Source organism: Melanostigma gelatinosum (genome assembly GCF_949748355.1).
Source record: "Melanostigma gelatinosum genome assembly, chromosome: 21".
In the NCBI taxonomy this organism is placed as follows: Eukaryota; Metazoa; Chordata; class Actinopteri; order Perciformes; family Zoarcidae; genus Melanostigma; species Melanostigma gelatinosum.
The window spans coordinates 12,654,470-12,674,671 of NC_136654.1; the positions used below are offsets into that span (position 1 = coordinate 12,654,470).

General features: G+C 44.7%; 2 protein-coding genes across 3 annotated transcripts; one reads left to right on the top strand and one right to left on the bottom strand.

The window, feature by feature from the left end:
• Positions 1 to 485: 485 nt before the first annotated feature.
• Positions 486 to 4,427, bottom strand: LOC306794751 (NHL repeat-containing protein 3-like). Its single transcript, XM_079292944.1, is given in 5 exon segments — positions 486 to 779; positions 842 to 2,401; positions 2,404 to 2,527; positions 2,680 to 2,882; positions 4,031 to 4,427. Coding segments are annotated over 4 exon segments (1,080 nt in total). The 5' UTR covers positions 4,311 to 4,427; the 3' UTR covers positions 486 to 779; positions 842 to 1,928.
• Positions 4,428 to 4,738: 311 nt separating this feature from the next.
• On the top strand, positions 4,739 to 10,319 carry nrbf2b (nuclear receptor binding factor 2b). Of its 2 annotated transcripts, none has more exons than XM_079292945.1 (4): positions 4,739 to 4,913; positions 8,433 to 8,529; positions 8,790 to 8,830; positions 9,241 to 10,319. In XM_079292945.1, the coding sequence occupies exons 1-4, from the start codon at positions 4,821 to 4,823 to the stop codon at positions 9,925 to 9,927; spliced, it is 918 nt and encodes a 305-aa protein (XP_079149071.1). In that variant the 5' UTR covers positions 4,739 to 4,820; the 3' UTR covers positions 9,928 to 10,319. The 2 variants fall into 2 exon arrangements, with proteins under 2 accessions (XP_079149071.1, XP_079149072.1); XM_079292946.1 differs by having other exon boundaries at positions 8,445 to 8,529.
• The last annotated feature ends 9,883 nt before the right edge of the window (positions 10,320 to 20,202 follow it).

Below are 20,202 nucleotides of genomic sequence, written 5' to 3' on the forward strand. Positions count from 1 at the left end.
AACTTTGTTGCAGTGTTTCAGGGCGTTTTCACACCTTCAGTTCGTTTGCTTTGTTGCAGTTGCTCCTTTGTTCGGTTTGTGTTCACACTGCAACATTTAACAGCGGACTAAATCTTGTAAACAAATGCCACGCGCGAGCAAACTGTTCTCTCATTGGTCCGATTCTTATGCGGCTATGAAGGCTTAAAAGGCTCTGTTGCTTCTTTTTTTAAATTATTATTAAGGGGGGGGGGGGGGGGTGCGCGAACCCGGTCGGGATGTAGAAGGGGGTGCGCGGCCTAAAAAGTTTGGGAACCGCTGCTTTAAGGTATACTAGAGAGGCACTCTGAAGCATAAGCACATGGAAGCATCTGCACCTGCAGAACAATGAGAGAACTGTGTACAAAATGCTCTTTTTCTGCTACTACTGCTACACATCAGGCCTTTCCCTTCTCTGCTGGATACAGATGGTAAATCATTGTGAAAATGAAACACGCTGCTATGATTAAATAGGTTTTATTTGAAGTTCCAGTGACCCTTCAGTACTACTCAAGTCATGTAGTATTCTCATTTTAAGATAATTTTATGCCACTGACATGATCATATAATTATAATGCAAATACACCCTTTTAAAGAGCAATGAACTTTGAATTCTTGAAGTTATTTAGATTTGGGAATGTTGCAAAATATTTATAAAAATATCCCAAATAAATAAAACCTCAATAAAATAAAACCGTACAAACACAAATGTGCAATGACTGCCCAACGCCCAAGTCTCATAATGGTAGAGAAACCCTTCCCTAACCCTAATCCTAACCCCTTCCCTAACACCTAACCCTAATCCTAACCCCTTCCCTAACACCTAACCCTAATCCTAACCCCTTCCCTAACACCTAACCCTAATCCTAACCCCTTCCCTAACACCTAACCCTAATCCTTCGTTTCTAAACGGAGCATTTAGAGATCCTTCGTTTAGAAATCCTGTTTCTAAGCGGAGGCAGCTCCTTGTTTTAGGACCAACAGCAGCAAGTGTCCACAAATATCACAAGTCATTCATTTTTTCACACAACCTGCACAGCGACTATCACAATACATTTCTCAGAGAGAAATAATGATTTCTTGTCTCTATCAGCTCTGCTGCCACAACCAAAGATGTTTCTGTACACAGGAAATATACTGCAAGACTAGATGAACTATCCACCTACAGTGGCAGACCCAGCCATACATTGTATGTATTCACAGCATTATGAAGTGCTTCAATGATAGAACTCAGGTCTAGCCTTATGAATGTCTTTAAAAGCAGCCATAGAGGCAAAAGGGTGAAGTGTTTAAAGTGTCTGCAGTGAAGAAGGGAAACAGCTCTCGTCTCTTTAAGATGCTTAGTCAGAGGAAACCCTGTCTCAAAAACATGACATTCATATAGTAAATGGTTTTGCCAAATTTGGTGGATGGGTTAGTGAGCGGTACTACCAGGACATGGGACCCTTGAAGGGCCTGTGTGTCGGATCTGGTGGCACCTGGCGGTGAGGTTCTACACTGCAAACAACCGAAACTTCTCCCGCATGACAGCGCGTTGGAGAAGGTGTGTGGCGCCAACGTCATGTTTGGTTTGTCCGCTCTGGGCTACCGTAGAAACCTGGCGGTGCAGCATGAAGGACTCGCTCCCTCTGTAGATATGAAGGTTCATTGTAACGGAAACAAAGATTATTGCAAACTCGTAATATAAAAATGTCATTTCTATGAGACAGGGGACACCTTAGACACCTTAACCTCTGGTGTCTCGTCTGATTTGTCGGGTTCTTCATTCTCACAAAAATTTGCTTTTCTCTGGATCACATGATTGCAGATTACATAACAGGCGGACATCTCAGTCCAGTTTTAATGGACTGGAAATGTTAATTATAGGCACCGTTAGTTTCTGATCGATTGTGCCATTTCAAAGTGTGGCACTACAGGAAGCTCCCACCCAGACTGAAGGGGGTGAACTTCTGGGCCTGCTGAGCTCCGATTTCAGCCACATACAGGGCTCCTGTCTTCAGGTCCAGGTCCACCAGGTGGGGCTTCACTTCGTCAGCCAGCTGGATCACACTGGCCACACTGCACTGGCCAATCAAACCCACCGGTGGAGCGTCCAGCAGCGTAATCTGGTTGGTGTTGAGCTGGACAACGACAAAGTACTTCTTGTCCGGGGTCAGGCGCACTGAATAGGGCGCATCCTCCGTGAAGCAGCTCCCCCACGTCCCCAGCCAGTCCCCGGTGATGGAGTTAAAGACCTGGATCCTCTTGTTCCCCCTGTCGGCCACCCACACCCTCTGGAAGTCGTCCACAGTCACGCTGTGGGGGATGTTGAACTGAGCTGGGCCTTGTCCCTTCTCTCCGTGCATCCACATCACCTGCTGCTCTTTGGACAGCTTGATGAGGCGTTGTTCACCCCACCGTCTCCGTCCACGATGTAGATTTCTCCGGAGTCGTGGACGAAGATCTCAGCCGGATTGTCAAACTGCAGAGGGTTCAACCCAGAGCCTGCCTTCCCCGGCGTACCAAGCACCTGACAAATACAAGAAAATATTCAACGCCCAGCAACATTTGGCGGATTTCTAATTTTATACATCACACTAAATACTTGAATGGAAACCGAGCTGGTGGAACCCGAACCAAAGACTTTTGATGACAAACTAAATCCCAGATAAACCCCGTCACCTGCAGGAGCTTCCCAGATGGGGAGTACTGTTTGATGCAGTGTCCGTACGGCCCGGTCCCCACGTCTGTGATCCACACGGTGGGGTTTGAAGAGGCGGCGTCTGCTAAAAATAAACCATGAGGCATCTCCAGGGTGGTCGTGTTCCAGGACATGAGGAAGTCTCCATCTGTGGTGAACACCAGCACCTTGGGCACATTGTCACCTGATGGCAAAGCAAAGGTGAAACACTTAAGGCAATAATTCAATATGATAATGTTATTTCAACAGAATCATATTGTGATGAAATCATATGTCGAGATTTCACGATACACAGTTCCAGCGTCTGAATCGATGATAGCAGGCACACACCAGCCCGGTGTCGTTAAATCAAACTGCTGTCTTCATCTGATGACTCTGTGTATGCATGTAAACATAGTGAGCGAGTTTAAACTCTTTCATTGATTTTATACTTAAGTTACAAATATATTATTATTATATATTACATATCATTACTGTAGAACATGATGAAGGTGGACTCATGATGAGAACAGAGAGAATCACACACTATTTATCTTCACTGCTTCAGTTGATTGAATGTCTGATGATGAATAATACACACACACATATTCACACTGCTAGTTCTATATGGTGATCTACACATACATGTACATATACATATATAGTACCTGATACATGAGGGCATACAGTACATATATCCTCATATTAATGAGTATCAGTTAGATACTCGTTGGGCTTGTTTTTATCTACTTATTCTGAAAGAGTTGAGATCATTATTGTCGCTATAGATCTCATTGGATGATGCATTCATGAAGTCTACAGCCAGCAGCACATTAAAGACATATCATCTGATTGGTTGGGGTGATGAGGCATTAAAATGAGCCGATTCATTTCCAACACGACGCATTTAACTTGTCTGATATTTTGCCTTCTTGTCTCGCCCTCGCAGCGGTGGCGCTGTTAGATTTTGCCGTGATTACGGTCTTGAATTCCTCATATGCGTTCATGATCATCTCCTGCTCGTCAGCGGAGAACAAAGCGGCTCTTTCTTTGACTTTATTTGACATTGTACTGTTAGAACATCATGGTTTGGGTGATGGACGCTTCCCCCTTTAGAAGTAGGACGGGCACGCGCAATCATCCTGATCGTCTGGGTCGAATTAACGAGAGTGTTTGAGAGGATCAGCCTCGGAGAAACCGACAGAGCCTGACATCAATCATCTCGTTAATTTAAGCTGCTAATAGGACATTTGATCGACTTTGCTGAACCACGTACGAGGAACGCGGCCCAGTTGATACGTGTGTTTACCTCTCTGCGCCACGTACACGACACCAGCTGATACGTGTGTTTACCTCTCTGCGCCACGTACACGACACCAGTGTGCTGGTTGGCAGCTACTGCGAACACGTCCCCGGTGAAGAGCTCTGGGTTCTTCGGCCAGTTCAGGTCCAGCTTGTAAAGCGGTCTCCCCAGCCGCTGGTCGTCCTGCCTGAGGCCGGAGCCGCCCGGCTGCTGAGTGCCGATGGTGCCGTACAACACCATCATGCCCACTGCAAGCGAAGCCATGCTGGACGCGATCAAACACGTACGGCCTCTCTTTTTCATCAGCGGTTTACAGTCCCAAGAGAACATCGATTGAGTTGGTCCAAAACAAATACACCGTTAATGTAATATATAGATATAGATGCTATTAGGTTGAAATACGGGATTTAGATATACTGGTAATCCACAAACCACATGCAATGTAAAGTCATTTCCTGGAGTCCTAAACAAAAACCAAAGATGAGTGAATAACACATCGCATTTCCGTTCAACGTGTCGCAATAAAAGCACCGCTAAAAGACATCAATCAAAATACTCTAAATGTTTACGTGGTCAGACTCAACGTGTGAATACATCTGAAAGAACTGTAGACGCCTTCGGGCAAAATCCAATGCGTTCTTTACATCTACTCTTTCAACACTATTCTTTGAAGACCTTTATTGTTTAAGGCAAGCCTTTTCTATTCCCGTAACTTGACGCAACAAAACATCCGGGCCAAGCGGAAGGACAGTGCGTCATTACGTATTGACCGTGCTTCCCTGACAGCGGTGCTTACAGCGGATAACAATCTTCTAACTCATCGGTTTCATCACATTGCGGATGACAGTCCGTGGGGGACGGAGACACCTTTCATGTAGCGTAAACCATCGAAGTATCGATTCCATGGAAGTCGTGGACAGCCCGCTCAATCTCGTAAGTTTCGGTCTCGATGTTGCAATAACAGGCTAGCGTTACTGTAGCTAAGAAGAGATTGCATTGCATAGCTAGCTAAGCTACATTAGCTAGCTCCCATAGTTAGTTAGCGGCGTCAATGTCCCTGTTGTTGTCCGACATGATAACGTTACATGTCGGTCCTCGGAGAAACGAGCTACACGTCCGTCAGTGGGACATTGTAGTTCCTGTCTGGTTTTATTGTGATGTAATGACCAAGTCATGTTAAGATTTATTGTTATTATATAATAGTATATATAAAATGCAAGTTAGTTAACGCTACAAGTTGTTACGTCACTTGTTTGCAAGGCCATCGGATAATAACCTGCTTTTAGCCGATTATAGCATTTTAAAAGGTAAGTTAACGTTGTGGCGTAACTTCCACTGTCCCCGACCTCAATTAGCCAGCAAGGTACCGCTAACGCTGAAATACAATGCTACCTCTGTATTATTGAACCTCCATATTGTCTGGTTGTTGTCAATTAAGCAAAATAACAGGGGGCATTGAACGTTACCTGATTAGATTTAGCGTACAGCGTTGTAACCAGCTTTATAATTCAGGAGGACATTAGAGGGTCTGTATTCAGGTGTGTCAGTAACTAGAGGAGCATTACACAGTGCATCATAACGGTATTACTGCACCACGATCCTCGTGAACACAATCATCTTAACAGATATTGGTGTTACTGACGATGGTGGATAGCCTCGGTCTGTGTCTCATGTATCATCAATCAAATCACACATCTGTCCGGAAAATAAATCCAATCACACTTCAGGGATTTCCTGAATCCTCAGACCATCTGGATACAAATACATATTCAGGCTACTGCACGACAACACCTATTTAAAGGTCTATTCCCGAATAAAACAATAAGGGTAGCCAGAAAGTATCTCTTCTTTTTTATATTCTTGTGCTATTTCTTGTGTAAACAAGGAGCAAGGAGACATGTCTGACCACAGCCTTGGAAAATAGAGTCACAAGGGCATCACAACATACCAAATATATCCATTTGTATCCAGATGGTTAGCAGTAAATGAGCGAAATCCCTGTCAAAGGACATTCAACACAGTGGTAACTGGTATGAGCTCCAACCCCGTGCGGACTGAAAAGGTGTACAGCCCAGCTGGGTAACCAATGGCCCGCCCACTGTGGGTAAGGCATTGAGATGGCTTGTTCAGTAACCTCCGACCGAGGTGACGAGCGCCCCCCCCCCCCCCCCCCCCCCAATCTACACTGAAAGACCCGCTCAGCCTGCTAAGGGGAGCGAAGCCAGCACAACTAAAAACACTAGCCACCGTCGTATCGCTGATTTCAGGCTGAGAAGTCGGCCTCCCAGAGAGCCGATATCAGCGCATTTGTGCACAATAGGTGGTGGAGGTCTGGAAGTACTCCAGGATGGTCCCGTCTAAAGGGCCACCGCTGGAGGAGGAACCCCGTGTGGTTGGGAGCCTCACTCGGTTATGAAGAGCAGCTTCAGGACCCGAACACTATGAATTTAGACATCAGTCTGACCCCTATTGCTTCACCATAAACACAACCGCTAATGTCTAAACTCTATGATCACATGCAACAACGGGCACGATGAACCAGCAGGCCTGCTCGCTCCCCTTCCTCTCCAGTCTCCTCCTCTGTCTCTCTCCAGCATCTGTAACCTCCTGGTCCACACATGGTAGATAACGAAACATCGTCAGATCATCGGATAAAGCTGTTTACGTACTCTTACAGTTTGTACATGCTTCTTTAACTCTTGTTTCTTAAGTTCCTGAGTGAAACATCAGTCCAAATAGTTCTTTAAACGGTTACCGTTTCTGCATCAATCCGAGGTTTCCTCATTTCCTCATCTGAGTGATTGTGAACTCAAGAGTATTATACATCAATCAATCAATGAGAATCACTGAATCATCGTCATTAAATGAACACGAAGTATTAATACAAATCAAAGAATGAAAAGGGAAATCATGACTGAATGCCAATGAAATCAATACTAACTTATTGAGTACAAATCAACTTAAATGCATCAATACTGAATGAATTGAACAACAGAAAACAAGACTTTGACATGGCGCCTCCTATGCTCTATGGCCAGTGGTTATCAGAGCCGAGCTGTTAGAATCTTTGTTTATACTCCCGCTTGGCACCGCAGCGCGAGCTGCGAGTATGAGCGGAGGCGTTTCTACTCGCAGCGCTGTGGCCTGCATTGTTCTCCAGAACACCAGATGTGTACAAATACAATGAACTGAAGAATCATAAAGACAAGGAGTGTAACCCAGAGATACGCCCAGAGCCTGCAGGTGGAACCGGTAGAAGCCATAAAGCAACCTCCTCAATGCAGAGGGACTGTGATTATGTGTAAACTCATATCTCACATTCAGGCACTACTTTACTGTCTTTGTACAAGCCCAGTAAATGAACAAGTTAAGTGTTAACAGCATCATAAAGAACCAAAGGCTGAATATCCTGTAAACTATTTGATTTGGCTGCAACATATTGACTTGAATGTAGATTTCTAAGACCTCCTGTTCCTGAAGCACTTAGAGGTGAACTGGTCTTCTTGTATAATCCCTGGACATATAAATAGTGCTTTAAATCAGTCAACTACTGACAGTCACATGATTGCCCACCAAGGTACAAATATTCAGAGGTGCACACCAGCACCGTGACCACTTGCTTCACGTGCCGGCCGTGATTACGTCATTGTCTCACGCCGGCTTCACCACTGCGAGGGTGAACTAAGTTGACGTGTCACACAAACCACAGATTGCTTCAGGCTGTGCTGCTTACAGGGTCCAGCGTCCTCCTCTAGCTTTGCAGAAAGCAGAAGTTCATCTGCACTTTCATAATGTTGCACAGTTGTTCTGGGTGTTTGTCTAACTTCACTGTGATCGATGGATTGGTTAAATGAGAGGGAGCTTCTGGGTTAGGTGTGTCTCAGGTTTTTCCTCTTGATTTGTCTCCGTCTATCCAGAGACTAATCTCTCCTTTAAGATCTCTTAATGCAATCAATAAGTCCCATGATCAATATGTTCTACTGGAAATATAACACAAGTTCTATAAACTAGACCTGGCTATTCCAACAAGTATACTTTTCTCTAATAATCGATTAATCGTCAGAAAACACGAAAACAAATGCCCATTTGAATCTCCCAGAGCCCGAGTGACATATTCTAACCGCTTGTTCTGTCTGAGCAACAGTCCATAACTCATTCACATATGAATATGAAACCGAATGCTCACATGAGAAGCTGATGACGAGAAGTCGTCTACATTGATGATAACAAGCACACACCAGCTCACATGTCCCAGAAGTCTGACGAGATTAGAACTCCAGTGACTGAAATCATAGTTTAATTATCTCGATTCTTGGATTGATTGTATGAATGAGCTAATGGTTCCTGCTCTAGTTGTATCTGTGTTAACCATGAACAACATGTGATTCCCTTGATCTGTGTGATGTGATTGAATATGAATATAAAGCTGAATCTCTCTCGCTCCGCGTGCGGGCCTCTCTTCAGGCCCACCAGCAGAGCAGGAAGGCGGACCGTCTGCTCGTGGCGGGGAAGTACGAAGAGGCCATCTCCTGCCACGGAGCAGCTGCAGGTCAGTTCACTGCCGGTCCCCTTTGAGGTGCCGGCCCCTCACAGTTAACAGAGGACTGCAGATCCTACACAGTTTGAACACCCCACAATCATTGTGTCCAGTGCAGTGCTGAGTACAGAACAGTGCGTCTGTCCTGATAATGTGGCTGCAGTGAATGCAACCAGCTGCACGTCTCATAGACTTGATGTGAGCTGCTCCAGCACTCACTGTGAGGTACAGTATGTGTTGTGGTCCTCACCTGTCTGTTTCTGTCTCCCCAGATCTGTTGACAGATGCAATGAAGACAACCGAGTGTGATCAGGTGAGACATTCCAGCTTATAGGAGGACACGAATTATTATTATTGTTATCATTAACATATCATATCAGAATCTTCTTGGCCCATCTCTCTAATTACACAACATAAGCTGTTGACCTGAAGTTTAGCTCGCTTACTTATAGAACAATGCTTATTATGGAAATCATGAACGTTGAATCTAATGGAATAACATACGATTTTAAATACAAATGTGATTATTATTGCATGAACAACAGATATTTTGAGGCAGGCTGACAGCTGTTAATATGTCAGCTAATTAGGTTTTAATAGGTTGTCATGCGAGAGTATGTGGTCAGTGTTTCCATATATCAGCTGTTAGCATGTTAGCATGTCTGGTCAGTAGAGTGATGCATACGTGTGAACGCTGTGAGTGTTGATGCTCTGTGTCTGTAGGCTCGTCTCTCCATGGAGCTGCAGAGGGACAGTCATATCAAACAGCAGCGGCTGATCCAAGAGCGCTGGAAGAGAGAGGCTCGACGCGAGGCCACGAAGGCCCGGCCTGGCCAGGTGCAGCACTCCAGCAGCCCGGCCAGCCTCACCCAAACCCAGCCCACGGGCCAGCTCCAGCCCCAGGGTACCCCACGCCTCTCAGCCGCCACGGGTGCCGGAACCAGGGAGCGAGAGTACGACACCTTGCTCTATCAGCTGCAGACTCGGCAGACTGGAGGCTGCCAGCCTGTGACTCCACCGTGCCCCGGATCTAAGACCACCAAAGATGACAAAACTCGCCTGGAAGAACAACAGACCACCATAAAGGACCTGCGGCGCCTGGTCGACCAGCTGATGGACGAGAACGAGCGGCTGGCGTCCGAGAACAAGCAGCTGCAATCGGAAAACGGCCGGCTGCGCGTCGAGGCGGTGGACTTCGTGGAGCGCTCGGAGCTCTGGGTGCTCCCACAAGCAGGAGGCGGGCAGGAGAGGAAGAGCACGGGGAAGGGGAAAGAGATTGCAATCCCCCAGCTGCCCCCGCTGGAGATGCCGGCTCAGGAAGATCTGGGTCTGGACGACCTGCCTCCTCTGGAGCTGCCAGAGGACATCCAGAACGAACTGCAGGAGCTACTGGACAGGGATAAACTGTGATGAGAGACATGCACAAACACACACAACCAGTCTTGAGTCTGGATGCAAAACATGTTTGAGATCTGAAACCCACAGGCGCCGTCTGATCAGACCTCTGCTCGCGCTCAGGGCGGACAGAGCTGTGATGGAACTTCCTCTGATAAGAATGAAGCTAATCTCAGTGATGCACCGCTAACACAACGCAATCTAAGATACGGGAGTCGCTCGCCCACAGCGTCGGGTGGAACGTTGGTGAGATTGGGATGGAAGTTTTTTAATTTTCATGTTTTTTAATTTAACAGAATGCTTTCTTTTGTCTGGAAGTAGCAATTAAACAACTCTGAACAACGTCGGCAGCATCTTTTCATTGTTGCGGAGCTAAATGATAGTGCTCTTTATCTATGAGCCAGTTGTTCACATGCTACTTTGTGCAGATGTTGGCTCAGTACAACATCCCTTCAGCTGCTGCTGTACTGAGCTGGAGGCCAGCGGCTGCACAGCCATCATCATCCGTTGGGTATTTCATCTGGGAAACATTAAATAAACAACAATATTACATTGTTTTCTTATTACATTGCTGGATACACAGATGTGATAATCGTGCAATCAGAGCGTTTTGGCCCCACAGCAGAATAGTTCTGTTTCACAACACTGGATGTGCTGCACGAGCTGTTTGGAGTCCGTTTATGGTTATTATTATTATTATTATTGTTCTTGTTCCCAGCAGCCTCAGCACCAACACACTCGCCTGATGTTACACCGACATACAAACTGCACAACTTGCATGAGGCTGAGTGGAAAGAGACTAAATGTAGAATTCCGGTGGATGAACTTCTTCTGTTGGCAGAGCTCAGCACCAACATCAGGGCCGTGTGCAGTGTGATGCAGCCACATATTCATATACAGTACAGTTCATATTCATATACGCTGTTGTAAAGTACCCTGCAGCATTGTTTTACTTTCTCTCAGCATACTAAGAGAAAGTAGTTTTTTCAGCACTGTTTCTGATTTTCTTGCAGATAGTTTTTTTTTGTGTAACAGCAACACACACGCACACACACAGTGATATTAAAGGGATAGTTTGGGTGTTTTGAAGTGGGTTATATGAGGTACTTCTCCACAGTCAGGGTATTACTGCAGCAGATGGAGTTTGGAGAACCAGCAGAGCAATGTACTGCTGTGGACGTGTTCTAGACACTTAAAGAATCGATATCAGTAAGTGAACGCTTTATTTCGAATATTTCCACAGGTTGACTTTGCAGACAGACGGCTCACTCTGACGGGGAACTGAAGCCGTTGTCTGCTCTCCTCAAAGCCACCAGACTCCTTTGACAAAACCTGTGGTTTTACCTCAGAACAGGAGCCGCTGGTCTACTGCGGCCTCCATCGGCTCGTTTATGTTGCTGTGACTTTGGTGTTTTAAAGTCACACAACACAGACTAGCCGATGGAGGCCGCAGTAGACCAGCGACTCCTGTGTTCTGTGAGTTTAAGGGTTCTTTGAAGAGAGCATGGATGAATAGAACGGCTTCAGTTGGCTGACAGCGAGGTAAAGAGGTCAAATATTACACTTAAACTGATATGGATTTCTTTATGTGTCTGGAATACGTTTAGATGGCACAAAGGAAAGAAAAGGACTTGAGGTGACTTGTTGCTTGCAGTCTGAATGTGGATGTGCATGCACACACCATCACACAAGGCATTTGTACAAACCGGTGGACTCCCGCGTGGATCGGTGTACCGGAACATAAAGATATGCAGAACTGGCTTCAAACAGGACACTGCTGCGTTCACGACCCTCGCAAGACACCATCGATCACAACAGGATACTGAAATAGTGCTGAGCTCAGCGTCCAGCTGGTAAATACTAAAACACGTTTCTTAGCTCAGGTCAGCATTGGGACTGAGCTCATGCTGACATGTGGACGACTGTAGAAACAATGTTTTCTTTTTAAATAAAGCCAATTTTGTCAAATGATCATCGTAATACCTCATGAGTGATCGCAGCTCTTCATAGCTGTGCTGGGACATGTCTGACATACACAGTGAGTGTTGTGTCAGAACGGTACACGAGGAGCTACTGAGCTCTACAGAAATCTACATTCATGGACTCCTGAATTTGAATATGTCCTGGGACGTGATCACATCATTAGCACGAAGACAGACACTTCATTCAGCTAGAGGGAGTCACTTCTCGCTGATAATCGATGGCTGGAGAACAGAAAGAGCTTAAAATGAATGAATCACAGTAGCCGAAGCAGCTTCAGCAGCCCTCCAACCTGTTCCTGCTCGACTAACCTCTGTGCTGTGGGGCAGTCCCATCTCTGGGTCCTCAGACGGATAGATGCAGTGGCCTTTTGACAGGATGGGGAACTATACTGTCCAGCAGACAGATGAACAGAAAGCAACAGCTCTGAAGTCATCTCAGCTCTTGCCACTCGTTTCTCACAGACGCCCACATGTGTATCTCTAAGATGCTCATTTATCAGAATCGGTATCCGATGCGGTTCTGTCACAGTCCTGCTGTAACCATGCTGTGCCAAGCCATGATCATGTGTTCCCAATGGGGTAACCATGATTACTGTTGCCCTGTGGTTGTTGCTCCGGGGGCTAAGTAGACCAGGGCCGACCTGTGAGGAAGCTCTGCTCCGATACAGCAGATATCACCGTTTACTGACCATGAGCTACGTGGGGCTGAGAAGACCACTTCTTTCTTAACTCCACAGCTTGATGAACACTTGTTTGATGACTGTAATGATGTGCGTGTTGCGTATGACGTGCGATTTAAAACCGATGTTTGTGTTTGTGAAAGTTGCTTGTGTGTTACTTGCTACCTCCCACCCTCGGGCAGCCCTTTGGGGAGAACAACAATCCACCACCAACCCAGAAAAGACACCTTTTAAAACCACCAGATCCACAGCATTTATTATCACAGAACAAACACACGAGGTAAAACAACACTGACGGCAGCGAGGCCTCCCTCCCTGCTGCTGCTGGTTCAGGAGCTTTTCAGCACTTCCTTCCCGATCCTGGTGCACCTCGTTGAGCACCGCAGTGCACCTGGACAGAGACACTAGACGGGGAGAAAAGGGACAACAGCAGGGAACATATACAGCCGTGTGTGAGAGAGAGTCTATTAAAACCAAAAACAAGAATAAAACACTCTGATCTCAACAGTGTCTGTACTTTCTCTGTCTAGGGCTGCGGATCTGATTGTGCATTAGTCAGTCTGACGGCTGTAACACAGAGAGGCTGAAGCCTAAAGGTCTGAAGTGAAAGGATCGAAGCCTCCCCCGTCCAGCTAACCAGTCTTGATAAATCTCTTTATCTTGATAAAGTTTTCTCCTCAGTAGTACGAACAACAAATATAAATGATACATTTCAGGAATAGCTCACAAAGATACAGTGCTGATACAACTGATACTGGACAATGTGAGGCGACGAGATCTAAACTCACATTTCAGGAAGGTCCAGTCTGTTCAACGATGAAGGAGCTTTATATGCAGATTGATTTTATTAATATGACTTTACACTTTAAAACCGTTTACTTTTTCCAAAGGTTCTGTGTGTATCAGTTGAGGGGACATTATGTGAGCAAGCAGCTCCTGAGGCTGTGGGTTGAATCCTCGTGTGGAGTGAAGTCAGGTCCCCCAGCCCAAATGAAAGAAGTCACATGTGCTTTGAAACAACAGTCAAGTGTGTCCGGTGGAAGATTGATATCAGGACCAGAAGTCCAATCTGTGTGGTGCAGTTCCTTTCAAAGGTCGAACACTCTGATTAAAGAAGTCAAATATGCTACAAACATGCAGTGTGTCAGATCAGACGGCTCAGTGAGGTAAACCACTGGACCACTGGAGAACCGGACGCTTGCTCAGTCTCTGTGAGGTCCAGCACACCAAATGGAAAAGTCCAATAAAGCAAGAGAGTGTGCGCTGCAGAGTGGCTGCTAAGTCCCAGTTTACTTCCAATCGTCACCTTTGTGAGGACGAGGGCGTACGATATGACATTTCTATGAGACGTGTTATGACATACTATATCCTCTATAGACATGTTATGGCTTTTCCTATGGCATACTATACTATGATATTTGTATATCTTTTTGAGTGTCATGGCCTACTATACTATGATGTTTGTATATCGTTTTGAGTCTTATGGGCTACAATACTATGATATTTGTATATCTTTGAGTCTTATGGGCTACAATACTATGATATTTGTATATCTTTTTGAGTCTTTTGGTCTACTATACTATGATATTTGTATATCTTTTTGAGTCTTTTGGCCTACTATACCATGATATCTGTATATCTTTTTGAGTCTTTTGGCCTACTATACTATGATATTTGTATATCTTTTTGAGTCTTATGGCCTGTTAGGCTGGCACGCAGCGGCCGGACTTTGAAGTAGGAGGACAGACACAGAATGCAAAATCTCAGTGAGCCATCTTTTTTGGGTACCAACACTACTGGGCTGCACCATTCACTGCTGGATACCTCAATTATACCCAGCTCCAACATCAACTTGATTTCTTTCTGTAACTCAAGCACCAACCGCTCAGGAATCCTGTAGCTCCTCTGCCGCCCTGGAGCATCCTTATTTAGCCGAATCCTGTGCTGTACAAGAGTGGTGAAGGCCGGTGTCTCACTGAAGAGCTTTGGGTCCAGAAGAGGTATCACATCTGCCTGCTCGGCGATAGACAGATGAGACAGATCCACTGGACTGGACTCCACTGTGCTGGCAGGAACGAACTTTTCAGTCACCTCCTCATCCTGGACTGCACGAACGAACAGTTGATGGTGCGTTGGTTCCTGGCAAACCTGGAACTCCTTTAACAAGTTTACATGAAATTGATGATGTTTCTTTACTCTCTCTGGCATACAGATTTCATTGGTGACCTTCCCAATCCGTCTTGTGACTTCATAAGGTCCATGCCACTTGGTCAAAAGCTTGCTGTCAGAAGTAGGAAGCAGTAACAGTACCTTTCCCCCTGGTTCAAAAACCTTCTCTCTTGCTTTTTGGTCATACCACTTCTTTTGGTTCTGTTGAGCCGTCCTCATGTTCTCCTGGGCCAGTGCTGACATCTCTGTCAACATTTCTCTCATCTTGACCACGTATGCCACCACATTCTCTCCCTTTGATGTAGGATTTTCCCAGTAGTCTTTCAGAAGGTCCAGTGGCCCTCTCACCTGGCGTCCATGAAGCAGTTCAAATGGTGAGAAGCCGGTTGAAGCCTGTGGCACCTCCCGGTAGGCAAAGAGCAGATTAGGCAGCCATTGGTCCCAATCCGTTCCTGTGCGGGACACAAACTTGCGCAGCATGTTTTTCAGTGTCTGATTGTATCTTTCAACCAGCCCGTCCGTTTGGGGGTGATATGGGGTAGTCTTAATTCTTTTTTACGCCTAACAGCTGATAGACCTGTTTTAGCAACCTAGACATAAAATTAGTCCCACAGTCTGTCAGGACCTCTCTAGGTATGCCTATCCTGGAGAACAGCTGTAAAAAGCAATTAGCAACATGTCTGGCTTTTACAGACTTCAAGGGAAAAACTTCAGGATAGCGAGTTGCATAATCACAGATTACCAAGATGTACCGGTTACCAGAAGAAGTCCTCTCTAATGGTCCCACTACATCCATGCCAATTCTTTCAAAAGGTGTCTCAATAATTGGCAATGGCTGTAGCTGGGCCCGTGCACCCTTACTCTTTGAAGTCAGCTGACACGTCTCACAAGAACTACAGAACTGCAAAACCTGACTGTACATACCTGGCCACACAAAACGACTGGCAATCCTACGCAAAGTTTTTTGAAAGGCCATATGTCCTGCCCATGGTACTGTGTGCCCAAGATCCATCACCCTTTGTCTAAACTGCTGTGGTAATGCTGAAGCCTTAACATCCCTGTTGCACTGATAGAGAATCCCTTTTTTACTACATGGGTAAGACAATTTGGGCGACCCTGCTTGATCCCCTCAACCTCTGTCACCTTGTCAAACCAAAGTTTTAACGTAGGGTCTTCCTTCTGTAGTGCACCTACATCTAGTGGAAGGTCTAAATCTAACGGCTAACTTGGTTTAGAAATCTCTTCTGTCACTTCAGCTGTGCCCTTCCATTTCTCTCTCCTTTCTGCTTTAGTCTTAGAAGGCCTCACTTCACCTGTCTTCCACTCTACCCCAAAAAATGGCAACTCCTTGAGGACTTCCTTTGAACTCTGAGCCCTTGTGGTCACCATAACACAAGCCTTAGCTGTCTCTGTAACTGGAACCACAGTAGCTTCTACCAATGGGCCTTCCCTGCATTCTTGCTCTGTACCTTCGTAGTTACTGGGTTGAGTGAGATAGGATGGCCCTTGTCTGCCTGCTGCACAAGATCATAGAGGGTGGGGACATCATTGCCAACAATGACAGCATATGGTAACTTGGGAGCCAAAGCTACTGGCAAAAGAAAGGTCTGCCCCCCCACTGTTAGATATACCTCAGCAGTAGGATACCCATCGGCGGTACGTATCTGCGGTGATTTCATATTTTGCCAATATTGCTGCTTTAACTTTATCATAATCTTCAGCGTCTGCCATGTCCATGTCCATGCACACATAGGCACTCCTTGCCTTCCCTGTCAGCAAAGGGACCAGGCGAACAGCCCACTTATCCTTTGGCCATCGACAGACTTGTGCCATTCTTTCAAATGTCGTCAAAAAGTGTTCAATGTCATCATCTGATGAGAGTGGGAGAAGCTTCGGTTCTCTGCGGACTGGTGGTTTCCTCCGAAGTCTTGCATTGTTCGTCTGCCCTGTTCCCTCATCTGGATCATCACCTCCGCTCAGAGATTGCTCCTCGTCCAGCTCCACCCGCTCACGTTAGTCATCTTCCTTAATTTCCTGCACCTGCATCTGCTGAAACTGATGCTGCATGCACTTCCATCTTTGTTCTTGCCGGGAATAGTCTTTCTCCATCTGCTCGTCTCTGGCTGCTTGAGACCGGGTGAGATTGTTTATCAGACTTGACAATTCCTCCATCTTGTCTGCTTGGTTGCTGGCTGCCACGGCCTCCTGGTCAGCTGATGCACATGCACCTTCATCAGGCCGTTCCTGCTGGTCATTCTTCTTTGTACCTCTAGTCATTCCAACTTCCCACTGCAATGCGAATCCCACTTCTGACACCACTGGTTCGGCTGGTCCGCAGCGGCCGGACTTTGAAGTAGGAGGAGGACACAGAGAGTATGTGTGCCCAACCAGGTGTTTATTTCACCAACAAACACAACCAACAAATACATGCATAACTTTTCCAGGGACCACGGGCAGCATGTGGTCCTGGCAGCGACAGACTAGATGTAATCATGGCAGCCTTATATAGCCTGCCACTAACGAGGACCTCCACATCACTGCAAGATAGGCGACTCCGCCCCTCACTCTACCACACAATCCCCTAATCTACAACAATACATTAAAATAGATGCCTAACATTCTAAAGGTCAATTCTCTATATGATCTCTATTGTGGTAAAACTTCACCATAGAGATCATCTCTAGCCCGAACAGAGGATTCAATTTTCCTACCACCCCTCTAGTAATTCCCACATGGTACATTCCCGGAACTATAAAATGGTGATCTTGTATCCTGGGGGACTCTTTTAGGACGAACACCCTGGAGAGGAAACACAGCAGAGGTAAGTAAGAACATGCATGTTATTTGACAGCACTATATTCAATCATTTAAGTTCCAGATAAGCAAACTAATAGTGATGGTGAGATGAAGCCTCATGAGGCATCGAACCACTTCAGCCAATTTGTTCGAGAACGGGTTAATTTCTCGAAGCTTCATGTGCACACGAAACCACCTACTGGCCAAGTGTATAATCGCAGGCAGCTGTATTTGAACCACATAATGTGATGCATTGAATTTTTGTGTCTGTTATGGCTGTTGGGAATGACTATGAATTACAAAAACGTATGACTAAATCATTTCTGTACATAAATTATCACACGTGCATAATATATTTTTTTGTGTGTAAATTTTCCCAAAATGGTAGTATCATGATATGGCAGGTTGTGTAATAATGTTATTATGTCACTTTAGGAAAATGGCATGGGCTTAAGCAGGCAGAGGACAGTGAAAGTGCTTGTGGAACTAGGAAGAGGGGACTGAATATGCTTGTGTAACTTGGACAGTGATGTACAGGACAGGGGACATTTTATTCATTTTTATTCAGAAATAACAGTTTCTCAACAGTTTTTGGTTTTAAACTATTCCTTTTTTTTGACACAACCTCTCCGGCCTTAGAAAACACCCTTTCACAGGGTACAGAAGATGCTGGCGTGCACAAAAACGCAAGAGCAAGAGGGGAAATCCTCCCCTTCCTAGCTGGCTCCATCTTATCACCTATCCTTCTCTCCTCACTCTCCTAACTCTCCAAACTATCTCTCTCTCTCTAAACTCTCCAAACTATCCAAACTCTCAACTGACCGCAACTCTCCACCGACAACCCACATTTTGAATGGAGCCTGAGGGGTTTATATTGCTGTCAAACCTCCCGGCAAAATCTGTACCGCTTCCCGAAGCAGTCACGTGGTACAGCCGGGCAGCGAGGCTTCGGACGTCATCATTTTTGGCTCCTCTCCTAAATTAAGCAAGCCTCGATACGCGCTTCGAGGAAACGCCTCCTCCATTACTCGACACACGCATCGAAGCGTCGGCACATCTCGTAACATCACTACAAACGAATAATATGTTTGTGTCTACAGGCCCGACCTTCAATAATTACTCCTGAGACCATATCAGAACCTTACAATACACATTCAACTCAGTGTGTGAGTCTCTTATTGTCTGGACAGTCCACAAATGTGTGCAATGGAGAGGGTCTTTGTCACATGGCCTACTATACTATGATATTTGTATATCTTTTTGAGTGTTATGGGCTACTATACTATGATATTTGTATATCTTTGAGTCTTATGGGCTACTATACTGTGATATTTGTATATCTTTTTGAGTCTTATGGGCTACTATACTATGATATTTGTATATCTTTGAGTCTTATGGGCTACTATACTGTGATATTTGTATATCTTTTTGAGTCTTATGGGCTACTATACTGTGATATTTGTATATCTTTTTGAGTGTTATGGGCTACTATACTATGATATTTGTATATCTTTTTGAGTGTTATGGGCTACTATACTGTGATATTTGTATATCTTTTTGAGTCTTATGGGCTACTATACTATGATATTTGTATATCTTTGAGTCTTATGGGCTACTATACTGTGATATTTGTATATCTTTTTGAGTGTTATGGGCTACTATACTGTGATATTTGTATATCTTTTTGAGTCTTATGGGCTACTATGATATTTGTATATCTTTGAGTCTTATGGGCTACTATACTGTGATATTTGTATATCTTTGAGTCTTATGGGCTACTATACTGTGATATTTGTATATCTTTTTGAGTCTTATGGGCTACTATACTGTGATATTTGTATATCTTTTTGAGTGTTATGGGCTACTATACTATGATATTTGTATATCTTTTTGAGTCTTATGGGCTACTATACTATGATATTTGTATATCTTTTTCAGTCTCATGGGCTACTATACTATATTTGTATATCTTTTTTGAGTCTTATGGGCTACTATACTATATTTGTATATCTTTTTCAGTGTTATGGGCTACTATACTATATTTGTATATCTTTTTTGAGTCTTATGGGCTACTATACTATATTTGTATATCTTTTTCAGTGTTATGGGCTACTATACTATATTTGTATGTCTTATGGGCAACTATACATACTATTTCTATATCTTTTTTTTTTACATATGATGGCATATTCGACTATTTTTTATGAAATTTAATGGCATACAATATGATGAAATGTTTATTATGACATATACCATGGGATTTTATTAATGCCATTGTTGCAGCATACTTTTTTGGTATTTTGATTAAGTCATCACCAGTGTGAGTTCAGAAGCGTGTATCCTAATGCAGAGAAGCCGGCAGGTAAAAGCACACAGAGCTTTAAGAACAAAGCCGATTAAAAAAAACGAGTATAAAGCAGCAAATGAAAGGAAGGCAATACAGCATAAAGCGTATATTTTCATGCTGTGTACTATCATGCATTTTTGTTTATTTACTGTAAAGCACTAACTGCTGTTTTGAAAAGTGCTATAAATGAATGAATAGATAAATGTCATTATGTAGAGCTTGGGTTTTTGAGCAACAACCAAAATAATGAGAATATCCTGTGTAAAAAGATATGTATAGATTATCCTTTAAATAAATGATAGGAACAGACGAAACA

Bases quoted from the DNA above. Each gene is read 5' to 3' on its own strand.
- nrbf2b (XM_079292945.1), top strand. From the start codon at position 4,821: ATGACAGTCCGTGGGGGACGGAGACACCTTTCATGTAGCGTAAACCAT. The intron at 4,914-8,432 runs GTAAGTTTCGGT...CTCCGCGTGCGG, and splicing joins TGGACAGCCCGCTCAATCTC to GCCTCTCTTCAGGCCCACCA. The intron at 8,831-9,240 runs GTGAGACATTCC...CTGTGTCTGTAG, and splicing joins AGACAACCGAGTGTGATCAG to GCTCGTCTCTCCATGGAGCT.